This window comes from Peromyscus californicus, unplaced genomic scaffold (genome assembly GCF_007827085.1).
Source record: "Peromyscus californicus insignis strain IS unplaced genomic scaffold, ASM782708v3 Scaffold_23__1_contigs__length_62951481, whole genome shotgun sequence".
Taxonomy (NCBI): Eukaryota; Metazoa; Chordata; class Mammalia; order Rodentia; family Cricetidae; genus Peromyscus; species Peromyscus californicus.
Genome location: NW_026294534.1, coordinates 60843982 through 60862272, shown reverse-complemented (window position 1 = coordinate 60862272; position 18291 = coordinate 60843982). Strand labels below are relative to the sequence as shown.

At 55.0% G+C, this 18291-nt stretch overlaps 1 protein-coding gene across 1 annotated transcript; it reads right to left on the bottom strand.

Annotated features, from left to right (window-relative positions):
• Nucleotides 1-441: 441 nt before the first annotated feature.
• On the bottom strand, nt 442-17295 carry Colgalt1 (collagen beta(1-O)galactosyltransferase 1). Its single transcript, XM_052752552.1, has 12 exons — nt 17030-17295; nt 16082-16192; nt 15337-15454; nt 6607-6741; nt 6029-6233; nt 4932-5051; nt 4201-4277; nt 4016-4122; nt 3316-3448; nt 2444-2571; nt 1987-2193; nt 442-1830 (listed from the first exon to the last, which is right to left on the bottom strand). Exons 1-12 carry the CDS (start codon nt 17263-17265, stop codon nt 1563-1565), a joined length of 1845 nt encoding a protein of 614 aa, XP_052608512.1. The 5' UTR covers nt 17266-17295; the 3' UTR covers nt 442-1562.
• Between the last annotated feature and the right edge of the window lie 996 nt (nt 17296-18291).

The following is an 18291-nucleotide window of genomic DNA, read 5'->3' as shown; positions in this document are numbered from 1 at the left end:
GTCCCTCAGTGGGCGGGCCTAGGCTGAGCGGAAGCTGGAGCCACTGGCCAGCAGGTTCCTCCCGGCTCCTGCCTTGAGTTCCTCTTCATACTGCTTTGGTCCTGTTCTGTCACGGGACCAGGGACCAGCTCCCTGTCCCAGGTCCACAGCACCTGCTGTCACCCTTTGGCAGGATCCTTCCATGAACTCTGATAATCCAAACAATATGGCGTCTGTCTCCTTGGGAACAGACTGTGATGGCCCCCACAGCATCTTGGACAATCCACCAGACGCTCCCAGGGGTGCTTTATGGGGTGGGGGGGACATGGGATTCCCAATACATCCTGACCCACACCTTAAGTGCCCAGTAGTCTGTACAACACACGCCTCTAAAACCCGCTGTCCCCCCAAGTCTTGACTGGCAGGGCCAGGGACTCAGGGCAGCAAGATCACAGGCTTCGGTGAAAACCAACCAGGAGTATTTAATATGAATGTGAGCAAGTTACCAAGATCTGAGCAGGCAAGCCAAACCTGCTGCCCACTGACATTCGATTTGGCTTTGAAGGCACCGCAACCCCCTGGCCCTGTGGGGAAACACTGCCAAGGCCAAGAGGAACACCCCAATGCAGCTGGGCCACTTCAAGGCCCCAAATCACAAGAGCAGGCAGGGGGCACCTGAGACACAGGAGCAGGGAAAAGCTATGGAAGCCGGGCATGGGCAAGGGAGCCCCAGCTCCCATGACGCCCCCTCCGGGGGGGCTTGTAAGGCCACGAGTACCCTGAAACCCAGCAGTCAAGTGTGAGGAGAGCAACCTCCCTCTGGACAAGTGGAAGATGCCGTCCTCCACGGACAGGTTGAAGGGCAGCTATTCCTCAACCCAGCTGGAGTCCTCGAGGCCTGGCACACAGTAGGCGCTCAATAAATGCTTGTTACATGAAGAAACTAATCTTGTCCACTCTCCATCCCTGCACTCAGCATGCAGCCCGGCACAGGGGGGGAACAATGCTGACTACTGTAAGCCGATCCTGCCCACTAACGGGATGAGCACCACTGGGACCTCTATCCCCTGCTGAGTGGCACACAGTAGGCATTCAACTCAGTGCTGCCCAAGACCTGGCATTAGCAGGTGCTTGGCATGCTGAATTTTTTCTTATTTCAGTATTCCCAGAGCTAAGAATGGTGCCCAATACACAGTATGCCCTCAGTAAAGACTCCAACAGATTTAAAAATGAGTATGTATCCCTAATATCTGACTCAGGTTGATCAATAAGTGCCTGATGATCAACTCCATCGCTGATAGAGGATCATTACTCCTCTTCCACACTCTAAGAAACCTTCCTTCACGGTGGACACGACGGAATAGGCATGTTCCTGCCCAGTCTCCCAGTGCCCAGCCCTGTTCCCAGGCATACAGTAAGCACTCCATTAATGCTGCCGATGTGCAAGTAGCGGCCGAGCAAGAACACATGGAAACCGCCTGCTACAGAGCCCGCGGCGGTCTGCCTAGGTGGCCCTGGAGTCCGGGCAAGTGCGCGAAGGCCCCCGGCGGTCCCCGGCGGTCCCCGGCTTTTTGCCAGCTGCCTCAGAGCTCGTCACGAGCAGCGCTGTCCAGCGGGGACTGGAGCACATCTGAGTTCTTGGCCTCGCGGCTCAGCGCCTGCTGTTCACGCATCTTCTGGGACTTGGCTCGGTCCCAGTCAGTCTTAACCTGCTCGTTATTCCATACAACCGAGGTCTCTGTGTCACTCACATAGCCGTTGTCCCCCGTGTAGTGTGTAGGATAGATGAGCAGAGGCTCCACGGAGAAGGCACGCAGGTTGCGGGGAGAGAAATGGGTCTTATACTCCGACCTAGGGGAGGCAGGAGACACACAGCCTTCAAGTCCATGAGGACTCAGCCCACTGCCCCCAGCCCGAGCCCAGCAGTCCCCTGCCCTGATCTCCCGGGACTCAAAGACCACCGTCTGCCACCAACCCCCCTTACACACTCCCTCACAGACTCCTTACACTGGGTGCTTGTCAAACATGACAGGCAGGAACTCGTCAACAGGCAGCATTTTGGTCAGTGGTTTGGCACCAAGCAGCTTACGAGCTCCTTGCAGGGAGATCACATAGGCCAGCGTCCAGTAGGAGTAATCAGCCTCCACCAGGTTCCTCACACGAGGCACAGCCTTTTCAGGGTGCTCAACCTGCATGCGCTTCCGGCCCACATAGCTGAGGTGAAGAATCGCAGACTTGTTATATGCCCCCACCTTCTAGAGAATGCTCCCCAGACTTCAGGAGCAGGACTGGGGGCACAGGGAAACTGGACAGGACCCAAGTCAATCCAACAGAGAGCAGAGCTCTGATATCCTCCAGGCTCTGTCCCTGAGCGCCAGGCTGTGCCTCTGAGCCCTGGCAATCCCCAGGCCGGTACCACAGGCTGGTGTCCCATCTCCACCCACTCCACCAACCCCCAACTCACATGAGGTCCCAGTCCAGCCCCTCGCGCTCCACATCCCGCATGAGGTTCATCAGACGTCTCTTGAAGAAGATCTCGAAACGCAGATCATCCTCAAACACAAGTGATTTCTCTAGTCCCCGGTCGACCACCTGAAGGAGGGCGGCCCGCCGAGTCACAAAGACCCAGCCCGAGCTGCTGGTTAGGAGGAAATGTGCATCCCGACCTTCCACAGCTGGCTGTTTGCCCACCACGTCTCTCTTCTCCCACTTGCCGGGGCTCTTCCTGCCCCAGGACCTTTGCCAGTGACATCAAGAAGCCTTCCTCTTGGAAACAACAAGCAGGTCCTCTCACCCTTCCTCTTGGTCTAGGAGGCTTCACTGTCATCCAGTGGAGCTAACAGACTGCCCATGAGGAACTTCAGGAAAGAAGGGTGGCCCACACAAGCACCCTTTACTTTGGGCAGCCAGGCACCCCTTTTCCTGTACCTCATCATCTGGGGTCAACACCCGACCCATCCAGCTTCCAATTTGCAGGTCCCAAGTTTGGTTCTCACGTGACATCACGGCACATCATTATCTGTTGTTCCCTAACACATGGCCCAGTGATACTAACGCCGGAGGCCATCACGTCTACAGAAACAGGCAGCGGAGTCAGGCTGGAGTGCAGGTCTCGCTGGGGGATCACAGCCCCAGGCCTCACCTGCAGCCCCCGCCACGCCCAGCCCGTCTTCTGCACCTGAGCAACGCGTGAAGAGTTCACGGGACAGCCACAGGTCCTGCTGCGGTATGCAGGCGGCAGCATGGGGGCCACAGTCCCTCCCTGGGCCTCTGGGCCTGACCTAAGCTGTGAGGAGACTGAGGGCTGCAGGCCAGGTGCCTCACTGCGATACCCACCTCCTTCCAGATGTTGTAGTGACTGAGGAAGCAGCCCAGCTCTCCCTTGGTGAGTGGTCGCCCATGGTAGGGGTCCCGATAGCCGGGCAGCATCTGGATGCCCAGGGCCTCCACCTGGCTGGTGTTCATGGCTCTGCGGGTCCAGGGGGGGGGGAGGACGGTAGGGAAGGCAAGGGTGGGACAAAAGCAAGGGGGATGGGGAGGAGGGAGAGGAGGATGGGGAGGAGGGAGAACAGGCGAGGAGGGGGAGGAGGAGGAGGAGGAGGAGGAGCAGGAGGAGGAGGAAAGAGGCATGGGGAAGAGGATGGGGAGGATGGGGAGGAGGATGGGGAGGGAGGGGTGAGGTAAGAGGTTCTGCAGAAGCAGCTCTGTCTACTGACCCACCTCTGCAGCCTGTGAATGCCCCCACCTGGCTGGGTCTGAGTCCACCACCCACCCTACCCCACCCCACTCGGCAGCCTGTCTGAGGATCTGCCAGAGTTGGCTCCATCCCCTCCATATCTCCGTATGTACAAGCACACATACGCGCACACATGCACACACACATGCACACGCACGCACACACACACATACACACACGCACACATGCACAAACACGCACACACATACACACACATACACACGCACGCACACACACACAAGCACACATACACACACGCACACATGCACGCACATGCACACACATGCACACGCGACATACTTGCCGTCCACAGCCTCCACCAGCCGGCAGTCGATCTCCTGCTCCTGCAGGGCCCGCAGCATGCGTTCTCGCCGGTCTCGCCTCCGCTTCAGGTTGATCATGAAGACCTGTGGCCAAAGCCTCAGTGAGCCCCAGGTCAGACGGCCGCCTCCCCGTCCCGGGTGAAGGGGGAGGGCCCAGCCCACCTCGTCAAAGCCCATCTTGTCTGCAGTCTTGCTGGGTGCTGAGATGAATCGCGACAGCTGCACTGGCGGATGTTTCACTGAGGGAAGAAAGCAGGGGTCGCTGGGGTCGCTGGGGTCGCAGGACCCCATCCCTCCAAGCTCCCAGTACGACTGGACTATGCTCCCATCTCAGCTGTTGGCACCAGCTCCCAAGTGGCCCACACTCCTGCCCAGAGCAAATTAGACCTCAGCTATGACACCCCGGGGCAACCTCCGGGCCCCTGACTGGTCAGGATCCTCTTCCGGCCCCCAGTGTCAGCCTTGGATTCAGGGGACTGTCCCTGCTCTCTTAACTCCACCTCTAACATCTTGGAAGGAATGTGGGGTCTGTCCACTCACACTGTACTCTCAGTGCCCAGCACAGAGCTTGGTATACAGCAGGTGCTCAATATCTACTGCAGAATTATGCGTGATGATTTGAGCCATCCAGCCCCTGCTCTCCTCAGTCACACGCTCAGAAGCTTTGCAGAAATGCAGTGAGGCTCACACTGGCTGCTGTCACCCCAACTGTGTCCCCTAAATGCTGCGTGGGTGGACCGACCCTGACTTTAGTCTTTCAGCTGGGGTTTCAAGCTGTAGCCCAGGCTGGCCTGCGATCCATCCCTCGGCCTCAGCCTCCTGAGTCCCACCCCATGAACAGGACTGTCACTCAGCAGCACCCCTTCTGTCCGTGGGGTACATGCGAGACTCACCCATGACCTCCAGCTGCACGTGCATGAAGCTCTCCGCCTCGTCCTGCAGGCTGCTGTGCGCCCGCAGCGGTACGGGCAGGAAGCCGTACACCTCCTTGTTGCACAGGTACATCTGCACCTCTGGAAGCGGGACAAGAGGGAAGGCAGTGTGGGGCACGCCGTCCCCCCAGCGCTTGGGACGGAGGCAGCGCAATGGTGAGCGGCAGACCTGCCTGGGCTGCGGGACTCCTCAACTGAAGCCAAAACGTTACTACTCTTCATTTCAGATTTTGGTCACTCTTCAAAAACGTAAAAGCTGATTTTGATTTGTGAGTGTTCAAAAACAAAAGTGGGATCAGGCTCTCAGCAGTCAGGGTGCCACAGTTGAGGGGGGCACCCACAAGAGAGCAGATTCTCCTCTCCCTCCCTCTCTATCTCTCTCTAGGTTTTTCGAGACAGGGTTTCCCTGTGTAGTCCTGGCTGTCCTGGAACTCGCTCTGTAGCCCAGGCTGGCCTTGAACTCACAGAGATCTGCCTGCCTCCGCCTCCTGAGTGCTGGGGTTAAAGGTGCAGCCACGTCTAAAGATCTGCACTCCATCCCCAGGACCCGCAGTGAAGAGAACTGGCGCCTGCACGTTGACCTCCGACTTCCACATGTGAGCTGTGGTGTTCACACGCAAGTAAGTGAACGCAGAGCAGACTGAGGAGGGAGGCCCCCGATCCACACACCCACCACCGAGCACACACACACACACACACACACACACGCGCACGCACACACACGCACACACACACGCACGCACACACGCACACACCTGGGAGAAGATGAAGACAGCAACCATGCAGGTCTATTTTTGTTGTTTGGTACAGGACCTCACTGTGTGTGCCACGAATTTACCATCCTCCTGACTCAGCCTCACACCTGATGGTCAACGAGTCTTAAGGAGCTGGGGGACGAGGCCGGTCCAGGCAGCCATGCTGCAGAGACACTGGGCCCCAGGGCTGCAGCAGGACCTCCCTGAACACAGCTGTGACCAGGGCATCTGCACTCTGCACTTCTGTTCTTGGACCCGTGCAGTTTGAACCCACCCAGCCACCGGGTGCCCGGCCTCACTCACCTGCCTGCTTGCAGGAGAAGGCAAAGACGATGATGTCATCAAAGGACCAGGTGTAGTCGGGGTGCGGTGGGTAGAAGGCCAGGCTCCTGGATGCGGTCTTCCGCAGGTCAATGAGAAAGGTGGAGTGCACCATGGGAACCGCAAAGCAGCCTCTGCGGTCCCGCTTTCGGATGGGGATGTAGGCAGGGGTGCGTTTATAGTAGCCCTGCGGTGGGAGTTGGGGGTGGTGGTCAGGGGGTGCTGGAGCCCACAGTGGGGTGCACACCCTGATGCCTGCCTCCAGCTACAGCAGGCATCCCCAAGAGCCATGTGGCCTCCAGCAGCTCTCTACTGTGATCACCGGATCATAGTGGACATGGCTGGGTCCGCCGGAGTCCCTCCCCAGTTGCCCAAGTCTGTTGGAACACCTGGATCGAGCCACGCCTGAAGGTCCCTCCTGGAACAGCCACTCCCTTGCGGTCACCACGTGAATTTGGGCCAGTCTCTCTCTGCTCTTGCTCCAACCTCAGTAATGAAGGGGTTGGGGACACCTGCAGACCCCACCCTGAAGGTGTCTGTCTGTCCCGGCCCCCACCTACCTGGGAAGTCATCCCACACCAGAAGTTGGAGTATGCTGCGCGGGAGTCCAGCATCGGGGCCACCACTGTCTTGTTCTCAGCGATGAGAAGACTCAGAGTGTCAGGGTTGGTGATCAAGTTGTCACTGTCCACAAACTGCAAAAGGTCCCCTGCTGTGAGCACGACCAGGCCCAGCTGGAGGTAGGGACATCCCATGGAGTCCTCGGTCCTCTCAGCACCTCTGTGGGGCTGCAGAGACGGCTCAGCAGTAAAGAGCACCGGCTGCTCTTGCAGAGGACCCGGGTTTGGTTCCCAACACCCACATGGTGACTCAGGACTATCCAGTTCCAGGGGATCTGACGCCCTCTTCTGGCCCTGGGCACGAGGCAGGTATGTGGTACAGACATACAAACAGGCAAACCATTCATTTCTACACATTAAAAAATGATAATAAAAATAACTGGGTTGTGAGGCTGGGTATGGCTCAGCGTGGTAAAGTGATTGGTGCACAGACGTAAGGTGCCCGGGCTGCACACCCAGCCCCTGTGGAGAAAGCTGTGACTTGTATGTAGGGATCTCAGCACTGGGGGAATGGAAACAGGAGCTGGACCAGTGGGTTCCAGCTTCAGAGAGACTCTGACTCGGAGTAACACACAAAGAAATAATAATTTTTTTTTATTATTTAAAAATAAAACCCTGGCCATTAGGGCTGGGGGTGTGGCTGGCAGCCAGGCCGGGGCCCACCCACCATGGTGAGCTGTAGTGATGGGGCAGCCCCACAGTTCGTTACACGTACACCAATATCCCAAGCCCAGCCCCCCATTTTAGCCACAGCCTGACGTGACCAGGGACTGACCTTTTTCTATGTTCTGGACACTGACCCACCTTCTATTCACTCTGTGCAACTTTTTAGAACATGTGATCAGCTGCCACCTGCACCTCCGTGGACCAGGCCCCACGGCTCCCTGGGGCGTCCCCAGATGGGGACGTAGCTGCCCCTGGGGAGCTTTGGTATCAACTGCCAGTCCTACCTAGTCCCTGCAAACACTGGATATTGTGTGAGCCAGGGCAAGCCTGGCAGCACCCCCAAAAGTTAGAGAAAGACAAGTCTAACTTTCCATCCTAGGAAATGAACCCCAAAAAATGGAAGGGTTCAAACATGGCACCCATTACAGGAGCCAAAAAATGAAATACACAAATGCCCCTGAGCAGAGGCATTTGTATGGAGGCTACAATTTGGAATATTACTCGGCCACCAAAAAGACAGACACACAAATTCTCGCTGATGTTAGGATGATCTTTTTGTACACTGTGTGAAGATGTGTCTGTTCTTTCTCACCTGCCTAAAGCATCTTCTGTTTGGTTTAATAAAGAGCTGAACAGCCAATAGCTAGGCAGGAAAGGATAGGCGGGACTTCCAGGCAGATAGGAACTCTGGGAAAGAATCTGAGGTGGGAGATTTGCCAGTCAGAAGCGGAGGAAGTCAGATGTACGGTATTGAGGAGAGGTAACGAGCCATGTGGCAGAACATAGATTAATATAAACGGGCTAATTTAAGTTAGAAGAGCTAACTGGGAACAAGCCTAAGCTATAGGCCCAGCTTTCATAATTAATTATAAGTCTCCATGTCATTGGTAGGGAGCTGGCGGTACAAGGAAAGCCCCCCCCACACGCTATGAAGTGGTTGAGGCTGAGTTTCCAGACACACAGGCCACACAGCGTGTGGTTCAAGGACAGGAAATGTCAGTCAGGGAGGGAAGCAGATCAGACCTGGCCGGGGAGGGAGGGCAGAGGGCACTTCAGGGGTGGAAGGCTCTGAAATAAAATATGACTGTTGTACAAAGTGATGGCTAAATCGAAGAACTGCGCACACTGAAAGGTTAACTTGGTGTCAGGTAAACTGCAGCTCAGTTAAACCACATAGCTACAAAGTGACCTCATGGCAGGCAGCTGGGCTTCACTGCCCCGACACACACACACACACACATACACACACACACACACACCACCCACAGCTCCGTAGGAAGAGGTCCCGCAACAGCGGGCCTTAGCCAGGTGCAACGGCACAGTTGGGAGGCCGAGGTGGGTCCCTGACTTCGAGGCCAGCCTGGTCTACAGAGGGTGTTCCAGGACAGCCAGGGCTACAGAGAAACCCTGTCTCAGAAACCATAAATAAATAGCAAGCCTGGTGTGATGGTGCATGCCTGCATCCCAGTACTCAGAGGCAGAGGCTGGTGGGTCTGTGAGTTTGAAGCCAGCCTGGTCTATAGAGAGAGTTCCAGGCCAGTCAGGGCAACATAATGAAAAGTTACATTTAAAAAAATTAGGACTAGCCGGGCGGTGGTGGCGCACGCCTTTAATCCCAGTACTCGGGAGGCAGAGGCAGGCCGATCTCTGTGAGTTCAAGGCCAGCCTGGGCTACAGAGTGAGATTCAGGAAAGGCGCAAAGCTGCACAGAGAAACCCTGTCTCAAAAAACAAAAACAAAAACAAACAAACAAACAAAAAACTAGGGATGGGGTGGTGGCTTTGTGGTTAAGAGGACTGGCTGGTCTTCCAGAAGACCAGGATTCAATTCCCAGCACCCACATGGCAGCTCACAACTGTCTGTAACTCCAGTTCCAGGGGATCCGACACCCTCACACCAATGAACGTAAAATAAAATTAAAAAAGAAAAAACAGAAAGCACCCGCTGTAACCAGAGGTCCCGCAGAGCCCTGCAGCCGGCTTGAACACCGAGTGTGAGCGCCTGGCCGGGCACTGCCTTTGTGATCGCTCCCTTTTGTCTGTCTCTTCTCGGAGATCTTCCTGAAGGATACAGAGCCTCTGCAAAACTTAGTTATGAGAGGACTTGGAAAACCAAGAGGTCTCCTGACTGAGAATCGCTTGGGGAGATGGATCCTTCAACTCTCGAGAAGAGGTTTTGGTTCTCGGAAACTGACTCACTAAGGTGTAAGTCGCACAACAATAAAAATGGGTTCTGTGGAGCCAAGGGTAGTCAATTCCCCAGAAGCTGGTTCTCCTGCTGTTCGGCTAAACCTGAAATTCATCCTGGAGTGACCGGACCCGCAGCCAGAGAAGTGATTTCACAGTCCAGTGCTGTGCTCCAAAGTCCCCTAGCACCAAGAACTGTAACTGTCTATAAAAAGCCTCTTTGAGTAAACTGTCAGTGACATCCAGGCTGGCGGAGGACGACTGTCAGAAGAGCCAACCTCAAACCACAGAAGCCAAAAGCAGGAAAGGGACATGGTGTCTGTTCTGGGAGGCTCCACAAGGTTCCAGGAGCTTCTAGAAGCTCAAACCAGGGACAGGCAGCTGAGGTGCCTACCTAACACATCACAGCTGGACCTGGCCTCGAGGTTCTCCCAGCATCCCTCAGTCCCTATCTGTTACAGGGCATGGCAGGCATAACCCGTCCTCTACCCTGAACTCTCTAGCCCAGGGGCTGGGCTGCCCCTCCCCCAGGGGCTCTTCCCTGCATAATCCAGACATTTTGGTACCTGCCCCTTTCGTACCTTTGACCTCCTGGCTACAGCACCTGGCTCCCCCAACTCTCCCCCAGCTCAGTCAGGTCATGGCCACTCTGGACTCCCAGATGTCCCCTCCGCCGACGCTCTTCCTTTTATCCACAATAACCCTCCTCCTCCACCATTCCTAGGAGCTGTCATGTCCTTCCTTTCAAATGCTCTTTTTTTTTTCCCATTCATCTGGGGCTGAAACTCGGGAGTAGCCTGAATGAGTTCCCTCTGCAAGGCCTGGGCCGCTCGGATCGGCTGCTGCTCTGACTCTCCTAAGGTGTGGACCGGCCATTTGCTTCTGCTGGCTTCTCCCTTCCACCTCATCCATCTCCCTACTCAGTAAGCTCCTCCCTCCCGGCTACGCCCCTCTTGGGGCGATCACCCTGTGGGCACGCCCCTGCTATGTCCTTGGGGACCCCACCGTGCGCATGCGTGCATTTCTAAGACACTTGCACTTCTCCGGCCGCTGAGTCCTCTGTGGCTCTAACCACTTGGCTCTCCCCGTCCACGGAGCCCCTGCTGCGTCTACTACGAAAGCCACACCGGTGTGTCAGGAAGCTTCCTCCGGCCTTACCAGGCCCCCTCATATGGAAAGGACGCCTCTCCTCTGTGACTCGGGACATTTCTCTCGGACAAATCTCTCAGTCCGCTTGGGGACGCCCCAGATTGAAACTGTGGCTCCTCAGTTTCTTCCTGGACTTCTTCCCCGTCCCTAGGCACTGCCCACGTGCTCTGGGGCCTTCCACCTTTCCTTGGCCCCTTCCCCCTCGAGCTACCTGCTCTGTCGTCCCTGGTGCCCTCCGAGGCCTCCCCAAGTGCTGCGGGCTAAGTCCTGCAGCCTCTCTATGCCCTCATGGCTTCAGGGACATTGGATCCCTCCCTCGGGTGGAGTTCCTGCTTGTCCCTCACGCTATGCGGCTACACCGTTCTGTCTCTTAACCTCTTCCTCCCCTGCTCATTGGACTCAGAGATTTTCTTAAAGCTTTGCTGTCTTCCTGAGATGGCATAATCGAGTTCCAAATTCCCGCAGATTGTAACAACTTCTGCCAGCACACAAGCAAATGATCCCAAAGTCTCTTATCTCTTAAGGTTATATAATTTCCGCTCTTAAATCTTTGCCTCTACGATTTCTCTGTGTTCTGCTCTCAAATCTTTTAAGATTCTTGTGTAAACACCCTTTATCTCAGGATTGATTCCTAAGTTCATTGAGTGTGGTTACAGAATCTGTAACAAAATTTGGCTTAAAACTTACAGCAAAAGGCTACAGTTAAAACCTGTATGATGTGGGAATCTTAATTTGCTACAACATATACATATGTGATTCAACTCTTATCTAGAATATACTGTATATGTAACTTAGATTCAACTCTTGTTTAGGAAAGCAGAGTTCCTAAATAGCAACCATGTGGCTCTCCACCACCTTGGCTGATGGCCTTCAGGTTGTAAGCAGCCACATGGCTGGCAGCCATCTTTACTAAGTAAGGTTAAAGGGTATGTGCCATGTGACTTCCCCAACTTAAGATGACCATGGGGCATAATGCAGCAATTATAAAACTTCTCAGTCCTTCCGAACCCTTAGTGTATCACTGTCTCTCCTTTTAGACTAAGAAGAGTTCTCTAAAATATTTTGGATTGCCATGGATTTTTGTGTGGTGATAAAACTTGTCTACTAGGAATAGCTGACTTAGGATGTATGTGTGACTTACGTCTCTGCTCACTCTTCAACACCTAGCTGCTAGAAAATTTACAGAAGTACCAATATATGTTTGATAAAAAGTCGACAGTCTCTACGGACTGTATCTATGATTTAAAAGTTTTATTTTGATTCTAGAAGAGTTTCATTTCAAAAATTGTTATTTTTTTAAAGTTAAACCTAATGGGTAGAAAATGGAATGTTTCAAAGTTAAGCCTATAAAGCAAGCAACTTCGTCAGGTATACACGGTCCTCAAACTCCAGATTATAGACTCTGAAGTGCTCCTCACTGTGCTAAAAGCATCTGTCTAATCTAGAGGAAAGCATCTTCATGCTTTTAACCACAGTCACTTTTGGGTTCCCAAGCTTTTACTGTGACTCAAAGGAGAGAGTCTACTGCCTTTTCTACAATGTGGATTTTTGTACAAATTACAAACAGTGGGAATGCTGATGTGTCTAAAACTTATCTCTTTTTATAAACTTAAAAATTATTGAAAGCTTCAGGGAATCAACTTGGGCCACCTCTCACAGGTCAAATGGACTCCAGATAAGTATTGTCAACCAACCGCCTGAGGCTGGGATCTCTTTCTCTCTCCCTGGTCTTGGGACTCCCTTCCCTCGGCTACCAAGACCATGGGCTTAAAAGTATGAAATGCACACCTAAGAAAAAAACTTGCCCGTAACCTCCTTCACTTTACTTCTTTCCAGCAGATTTCCAATTAAAGACTGCTGCCTTCACGTCCCTCGCCCCAGAAGGTCCTGCTGAGCCTGGACAGTGAGTGAAGCAGTCTGCTCTTCCTGACTTGACCAACATTCCAGCTTTTTTGGGTCCCCAACTACGATGCCAACAGGAAGCAGTCATAGACATTACTCTGCCCCTTATTATTCATTCATTGTCAACGTAGCTGAGGTGCCTACTTAACATTTCAAAGTGGACCTGGCTGCCAGGTTCTCCCAGCATCCCTCAGTCCCTACCTGTTACAGAAGATGGCTGGCATAACCCGTCCTCTACCCAGCTCAGTCTGGTCATGTCCACTCTGGACTCTCCCACGTGGCCCTGCCTCTACCCATGCTCTCCCTTTTATCTACGATAAACTTTCTCCTCCACCACACCCGGGAGCAGCCATGTCCGTACCTTTCCTTTTTATTTTTTTTTCATTCACCTCTGAAACGTCCCAGGTCCACACAATCTCTCTTCTGCCTCCAGCATCTACCTTCACTTCTGTAAAATGGGAGATGGGTCCACCCCCCTCCTTCCAGAGTCTCTGTCCTCTCCAAGCTGAAGTCACCTGCCTTCCCCACGGGCCTCCTAGATCCGGGCATCCGGGATGAAGCCATCGGCGGCCCTCCATCCAAGCCTGACCATCTGAGTTCATGGGGAGACAACAGACTCCCCAAAGTCGTCCTCCAGCCTCCCGAGGTTAGGACAACATGTGACGACCCACAAATAAATAAATAAACGTCGTCAAGAACACAAAACAAAGCCGGGCGGTGGTGGCGCACGCCTTTAATCCCAGCACTCGGGAGGCAGAGCCAGGCGGATCTCTGTGAGTTCGAGGCCAGCCTGGGCTACCAAGTGAGTCCCAGGAAAGGCGCAAAGCTACACAGAGAAACCCTGTCTCGAAAAACCAAAAAAAAAAAAAAAAAAAAAAAAAGAACACAAAACAAAATCATGTCCGCACGGCTGGGCCCTGCCTCTTGTATATCCCGACTGAGTCCCTCCTGGGGTGTGAGCCTGGGATTGGGGGCGTCAAACACAGCCACGCTCACGGTAGCTCTGACCTCCCTTCTCTGCTGACCCTGTGAAAACAGGTTCCCTGCAGAGGCATGAGGACAGTGCTGCTCTTGGGTGCAGAATCCAGCTCTGCCCAGCACACGCGAGACCCCGAGACCTGGGTTCACCTCAGCAGCTGCACAAGGAAAACAACTCGGGTTACAACGAGGGAGCTCAAGCCCGGTACCTCAGCACCTGGGCGGCTGAGGCAGGAGGACCACGGGTTCCAGGCTAGTGTAAATGACACAGCAAGGATTTACAGCAAGCAATCAACCAATCAGCAAACAGAACAGACAAGACACTGGAATCCAACCGCAGCAACTCTCAGGGGAACAAGCCAGATCCAGCCACGTGCCTGAGTCCACCGACTGTCAGGACAGGGGCCAGAGAGCCATGGACACTCAGCCTGATGCTACACACACACACACACACACACACACACACACACACACACACACTTCACTGGGGACCAAAGAGATGGTTCAGCGGTTACAGCACTGGCTGCTCTCTCAGAGGACCCAGGTTCAGTTCCCAGCACCTACATGGCATCTCACAACCGTCTGTAACTCCAGTTCTGGGGGATGTGAGACCCTCTACTGACCTCTACAGGTACCAGGACACATGTGCTGTACAGACATGTAGACAAAACAGCCATGAGCACAAAATAAAAATAATCTAGCTGAGCATAGTGGTGTACACCTTTAATCCCAGCATTCAGGAGGCAGAGGCAGGCGGATTTCCGTGAGTTCTAGGACAGCCTGGTCTACAGAGTGAGTTCCAGAGCTCCCAGGGCCACATAGGGAAACTCTGTCTCAAAACAAATAAATAAATAAATAGTTCAAAAAAAGCCCCCCCACCCCCACCCCGCAAGCATGTGAGTGCAGTGCCCGCACAGGCCAGAAGGGGGCACCAGATTCCTCAGGACCTGAGGTTAGCTGCTTGTGAGCCGGTCCTGGGCCCTTGGTCCTGGGTCCTCTGCAAGGGCGCCCAGTGCTCTTACCCACTGAGCTCTCCAGCCCCAGAAGCTGTCCCCTTACAGGAAGTCAGGATAGAGGAAGTCAGGCCTCGGCCGCTGCTTGGCACTTTCATGGCTCTAGCTGGCGTCCCTTGGTGCTCCATAGTGAGCCAAAAAAGGTCGATCCCAGGACCCCAGGGTGGAAGAGAGGACCACTCCCGCAGTGTGACCTCGCCTGCCCCTTATACACAAATAATCTTTTCTTTTTTTTTTTCCCCCGAGACAGGGTTTCTCTGTGTAGCTTTGCGCCTTTCCTGGATCTCACTCTGTAGCCCAGGCTGGCCTTGAACTCACAGAGATCTGCCTGGCTCTGCCTCCCGAGTGCTGGGATTAAAGGCGTGCGCCACCACTGCCCGGCTACAAATAATCTTATTTTAAAACATGTATTTTAAAAAATGCAATGTAGTGTCCAACTCCAAGGGGATCTAAAGCCACTTGTCCTTTTTTGGGGCCCTGGTGTGGGGCCCAGGCCTCAGTACCCACCCAGGCCTCAGTACCCACCCAGGCCTCAGTACCCACCCAGGCCTCAGTACCCACCCAGACCTCAGTACCCACCCAGGCCTCAGTACCCACCCAGGCCTCAGTACCCACCCAGACCTCAGTACCCACCCAGGCCTCAGTACCCACTGGACTAGCACAGCACCCTCCCCCCCTTTTTTTTTTGAGACAAGGTTTTCTGTGCAGCCCAGTGCGGTTACTCATGGTTCCTAAATCTCCCTCTGGACAGCCCAGCTCTCCCACTCAGAACTCACCATGATATAATCAGCCCACATGTCCCGAGCCGACTTCAGGGCCGCTTGGCGCAACTTCATGACATGCTCGTAGCGGGAGTCAGACCAGTGTTTGGGGCCCTCTTCATCTGGGTAGGCGCTGTGGGAGAGTAGCTGTGATGCAGGGATTGTGGGGCACCCCGCCACACCTGGGAGGGGATCACAGGAGGCTCCAGAGGAAAAGGCCTGCAGCGGATCTGAAGGCCTCCAAGCAGAGACAGGTGCAGGGGCCCAGAGCCACAGAGGCTGCTGGCAAGCTGGGGACCAAGGAAAGCTCTGCGCGGAGAGCGAGATCCGGAGGCCATCGAGGTGCCCCTGGGCACAAAAGGCACAGGAGAGCCCACGAAGATGACTGGATACAAACCCACAGGCTGGTGTGTGGGGGTGGACATCTGTGATTCCAGCACTCAGGAGACTGAGGCAGGAGGATGGCAAGTCCCAGGCCAGCCTGGACTACAGTGAGACAGGCTCATCCTGGAGTTGGAGGAGAGGAGGCTGGCAACACCCTGAGGCAGGGACACAACAGCAAGTGGCCACCAGACACAAAGGAGTTCCGCCACGGGGTGTGGCAGGTTTGTGTCCAAGGCTGGACAATGGAGTGAAGGACACTGGGGACAAAGGTCTGCCGGAGGATCGCAATCCGCTGGTGACGCCCAGGGTGGGGGTAGGGCGTGCGTGCTGGCTCTAAGCTTGGGCTTGGGTACCCTAGTGAGGACTTGAGGCTCACCTAGGCTCCTCGGCAGGTCGCCACTCCACAGAGTGGTACAAACCCTTCACAGCCACCAGCCACTCTCGAAGTATGGCCGAAGTGTTGTCAGAGTTATGATCGGTGGCCACCCTGTGAACACGAGGGGAGGATGGGTCAGAACAGTTGGGGAAACAAAGGCAAGACACAACAACAGGATGGCACTGGGGGCTTCCCATGCTGGCTCAGTCCTCACCAGCTACAAAGCCCTGGATAAGCACCCTCGGGCTCAGTGCCTATTGCCCAGCACAGCTCAATGATACACAGATGAATGAAGCCTGCTAGTTTGGAAAGCTTATTGCTGTGAGGCCCTGTCACAAAGAAAAACTATGTAAAAGGAAACTGAGTCAGGATGTCAAGTTCCCAGGCCAGGGTCTCTTTGTGTGAAGAGCCCCTTTCTCCCCACAGCCTTCAGGTCCCTTCCTTCATTCTCAGGTCACACAGGGGTCTGACTGGGGCTGGAAACCTGTTAAGTTCATTGACTTTATCTTAGCATGGAATGCCGGCCCGAGCCTGGGGCACCTGATCTGGAAGCTGCTGGCCTTGCACAGTGCGCTGGAAGGCACTGGAAGCAACAGCCTGGCCCGTTCTGAGGGAGTCTGGGGTCCTATAGGGTCGCAGCTCGCTGAGAGGGCTGGCAGCAGCTCAGAATCTGCCAGGGGGGCAGTAACTCCGGGTCCCAAGCTGCAATGGGGACGAAACCCGGTACTTCGGGTACATAGCCGAGCTCCCTGGGTGCATAACCCAAGTCCCCAGGTAGAAAAGCAAGTCCCTCGGGTGCATAAACAAGAGTCTCGGCAGGGCAGAGCCGAGTCCGCCAAGTGTATAATCGCGTCCCTCGGGTACAAAATCGGGTCCCCCGGGTGCACAGCCTAATCCCCCGAGTGCACAGCCGAGGCCCCGCGCACGTTGCCCAGGTCCGCAGCTCACCACAACGCCGTGCGCTCCCGTGGGTGGCGCAGCCGCTCCAGGGCGCCCAGCGTGGCCGGCAGCGCGGGCGCCGCGTTCCGCGCCAGCAGCGCGATGAGCACGCGCGGCGCCTGCAGCGGGGACTCGGGGCTCCAGCGCTCCTCGGGGAAGTAGCCGTCCGCGCCGCCCAGCAGCAGCGGCAGCAGCAGCAGCGGCAGCAACCGCAGGGCGCGGGACCCGCCGGGGAACGCCGCCATCGCGCCACGCGTCGCCTTTAAGCCGCTTTTCTGCCGGCGGACCAGGGCCGCTTCTTAAAGGGGTCTGGGGGCGGGGCTATCCAAGTCCCTCCCTTGACGCGCTCCTTAAAGGGAAGGGGCTCTCCGGCCGTGCTGTGAGTCGTCGGGAGTGGAAGGGACAAGGCCGCCCCTTTAAAAGTTAACGCTGCTTTCCCGCCGACCGCCCCGTCCCCCTCGCATGACGTCAGCTTGTAGGATGGTTCTGGAGCCCCGCCCCCAGCTCACACCTTAAAGGCGCAGAGCCGTCCCGTGACCGCGCCCTGCAAGCGTCGCCTGTCATGAGCCTTCTAAATTGACTCTGTGCTTCTGTACAGAGGCGTCTAGTTAGGACCATGTCAGCCTCAGTTTCCTCGGTTGCGACATGGTTATTTTCGTTTGTTTGTTGCTTCTGAATATCATATTAAGGGGCCAGCGAAATGTCTCAGTGGGTAAAAGCGCTTTCTGCCTCGCGCCCTGAGTTCTGGAAGGAGCCAACCAACCCCAAAACTGTTGCCCTCTGACCTCCGTAAGAGTGCCGCGGCTTGTGTGTTCCCCCCAACCTTTTGTTTATTTTTTCATCTTCTGTGTACGAATGTTTTGCCCACATGTATGTCTGTACACCGTGTGCATGCATGGAGGTCAGAAGAGGGCGTCAGATCGGCTAGAATTGGAGTTACAGCTGGTGTGAACCACCATGTGGCGCTGGGAATCGAACTCTGGCCCTCTGGAAGAGCAACAAGTGGTCTTAACTGATGGTATCTCCAGCTCCCTAAATGTATTTTGTCCCTTTTAAGTTTATTTATTTGTGTGTCGGGGAGGGGATGTGGAAGTCAGGACAGTGTGTGCGTGTGTGTCTGTGTCTGTGTGTGTGTGTGGGGGTCTTTTCATTCTTTCCACCATGTGAGTCCAAGAGAAGAAACGAAGGGCCTCAGGCTTAGCGCCTTTACCAGCTGAACCATCTCACCAGCCCATTTTTTTCTGGTTTTTGAAACAGGCCCACGCTTACTA

Coding starts and splice junctions, on each gene's coding strand:
- Colgalt1 (XM_052752552.1), bottom strand. CDS start 17,265: ATGGCGGCGTTCCCCGGCGGGTCCCGCGCCCTGCGGTTGCTGCCGCTG. Junction 6,234..6,606: donor GGTGTGGGATGACTTCCCAG/GTAGGTGGGGGC, acceptor CTCCCACCGCAG/GGCTACTATAAACGCACCCC. Junction 2,572..3,315: donor ACTACAACATCTGGAAGGAG/GTGGGTATCGCA, acceptor GCCCTCCTTCAG/GTGGTCGACCGGGGACTAGA.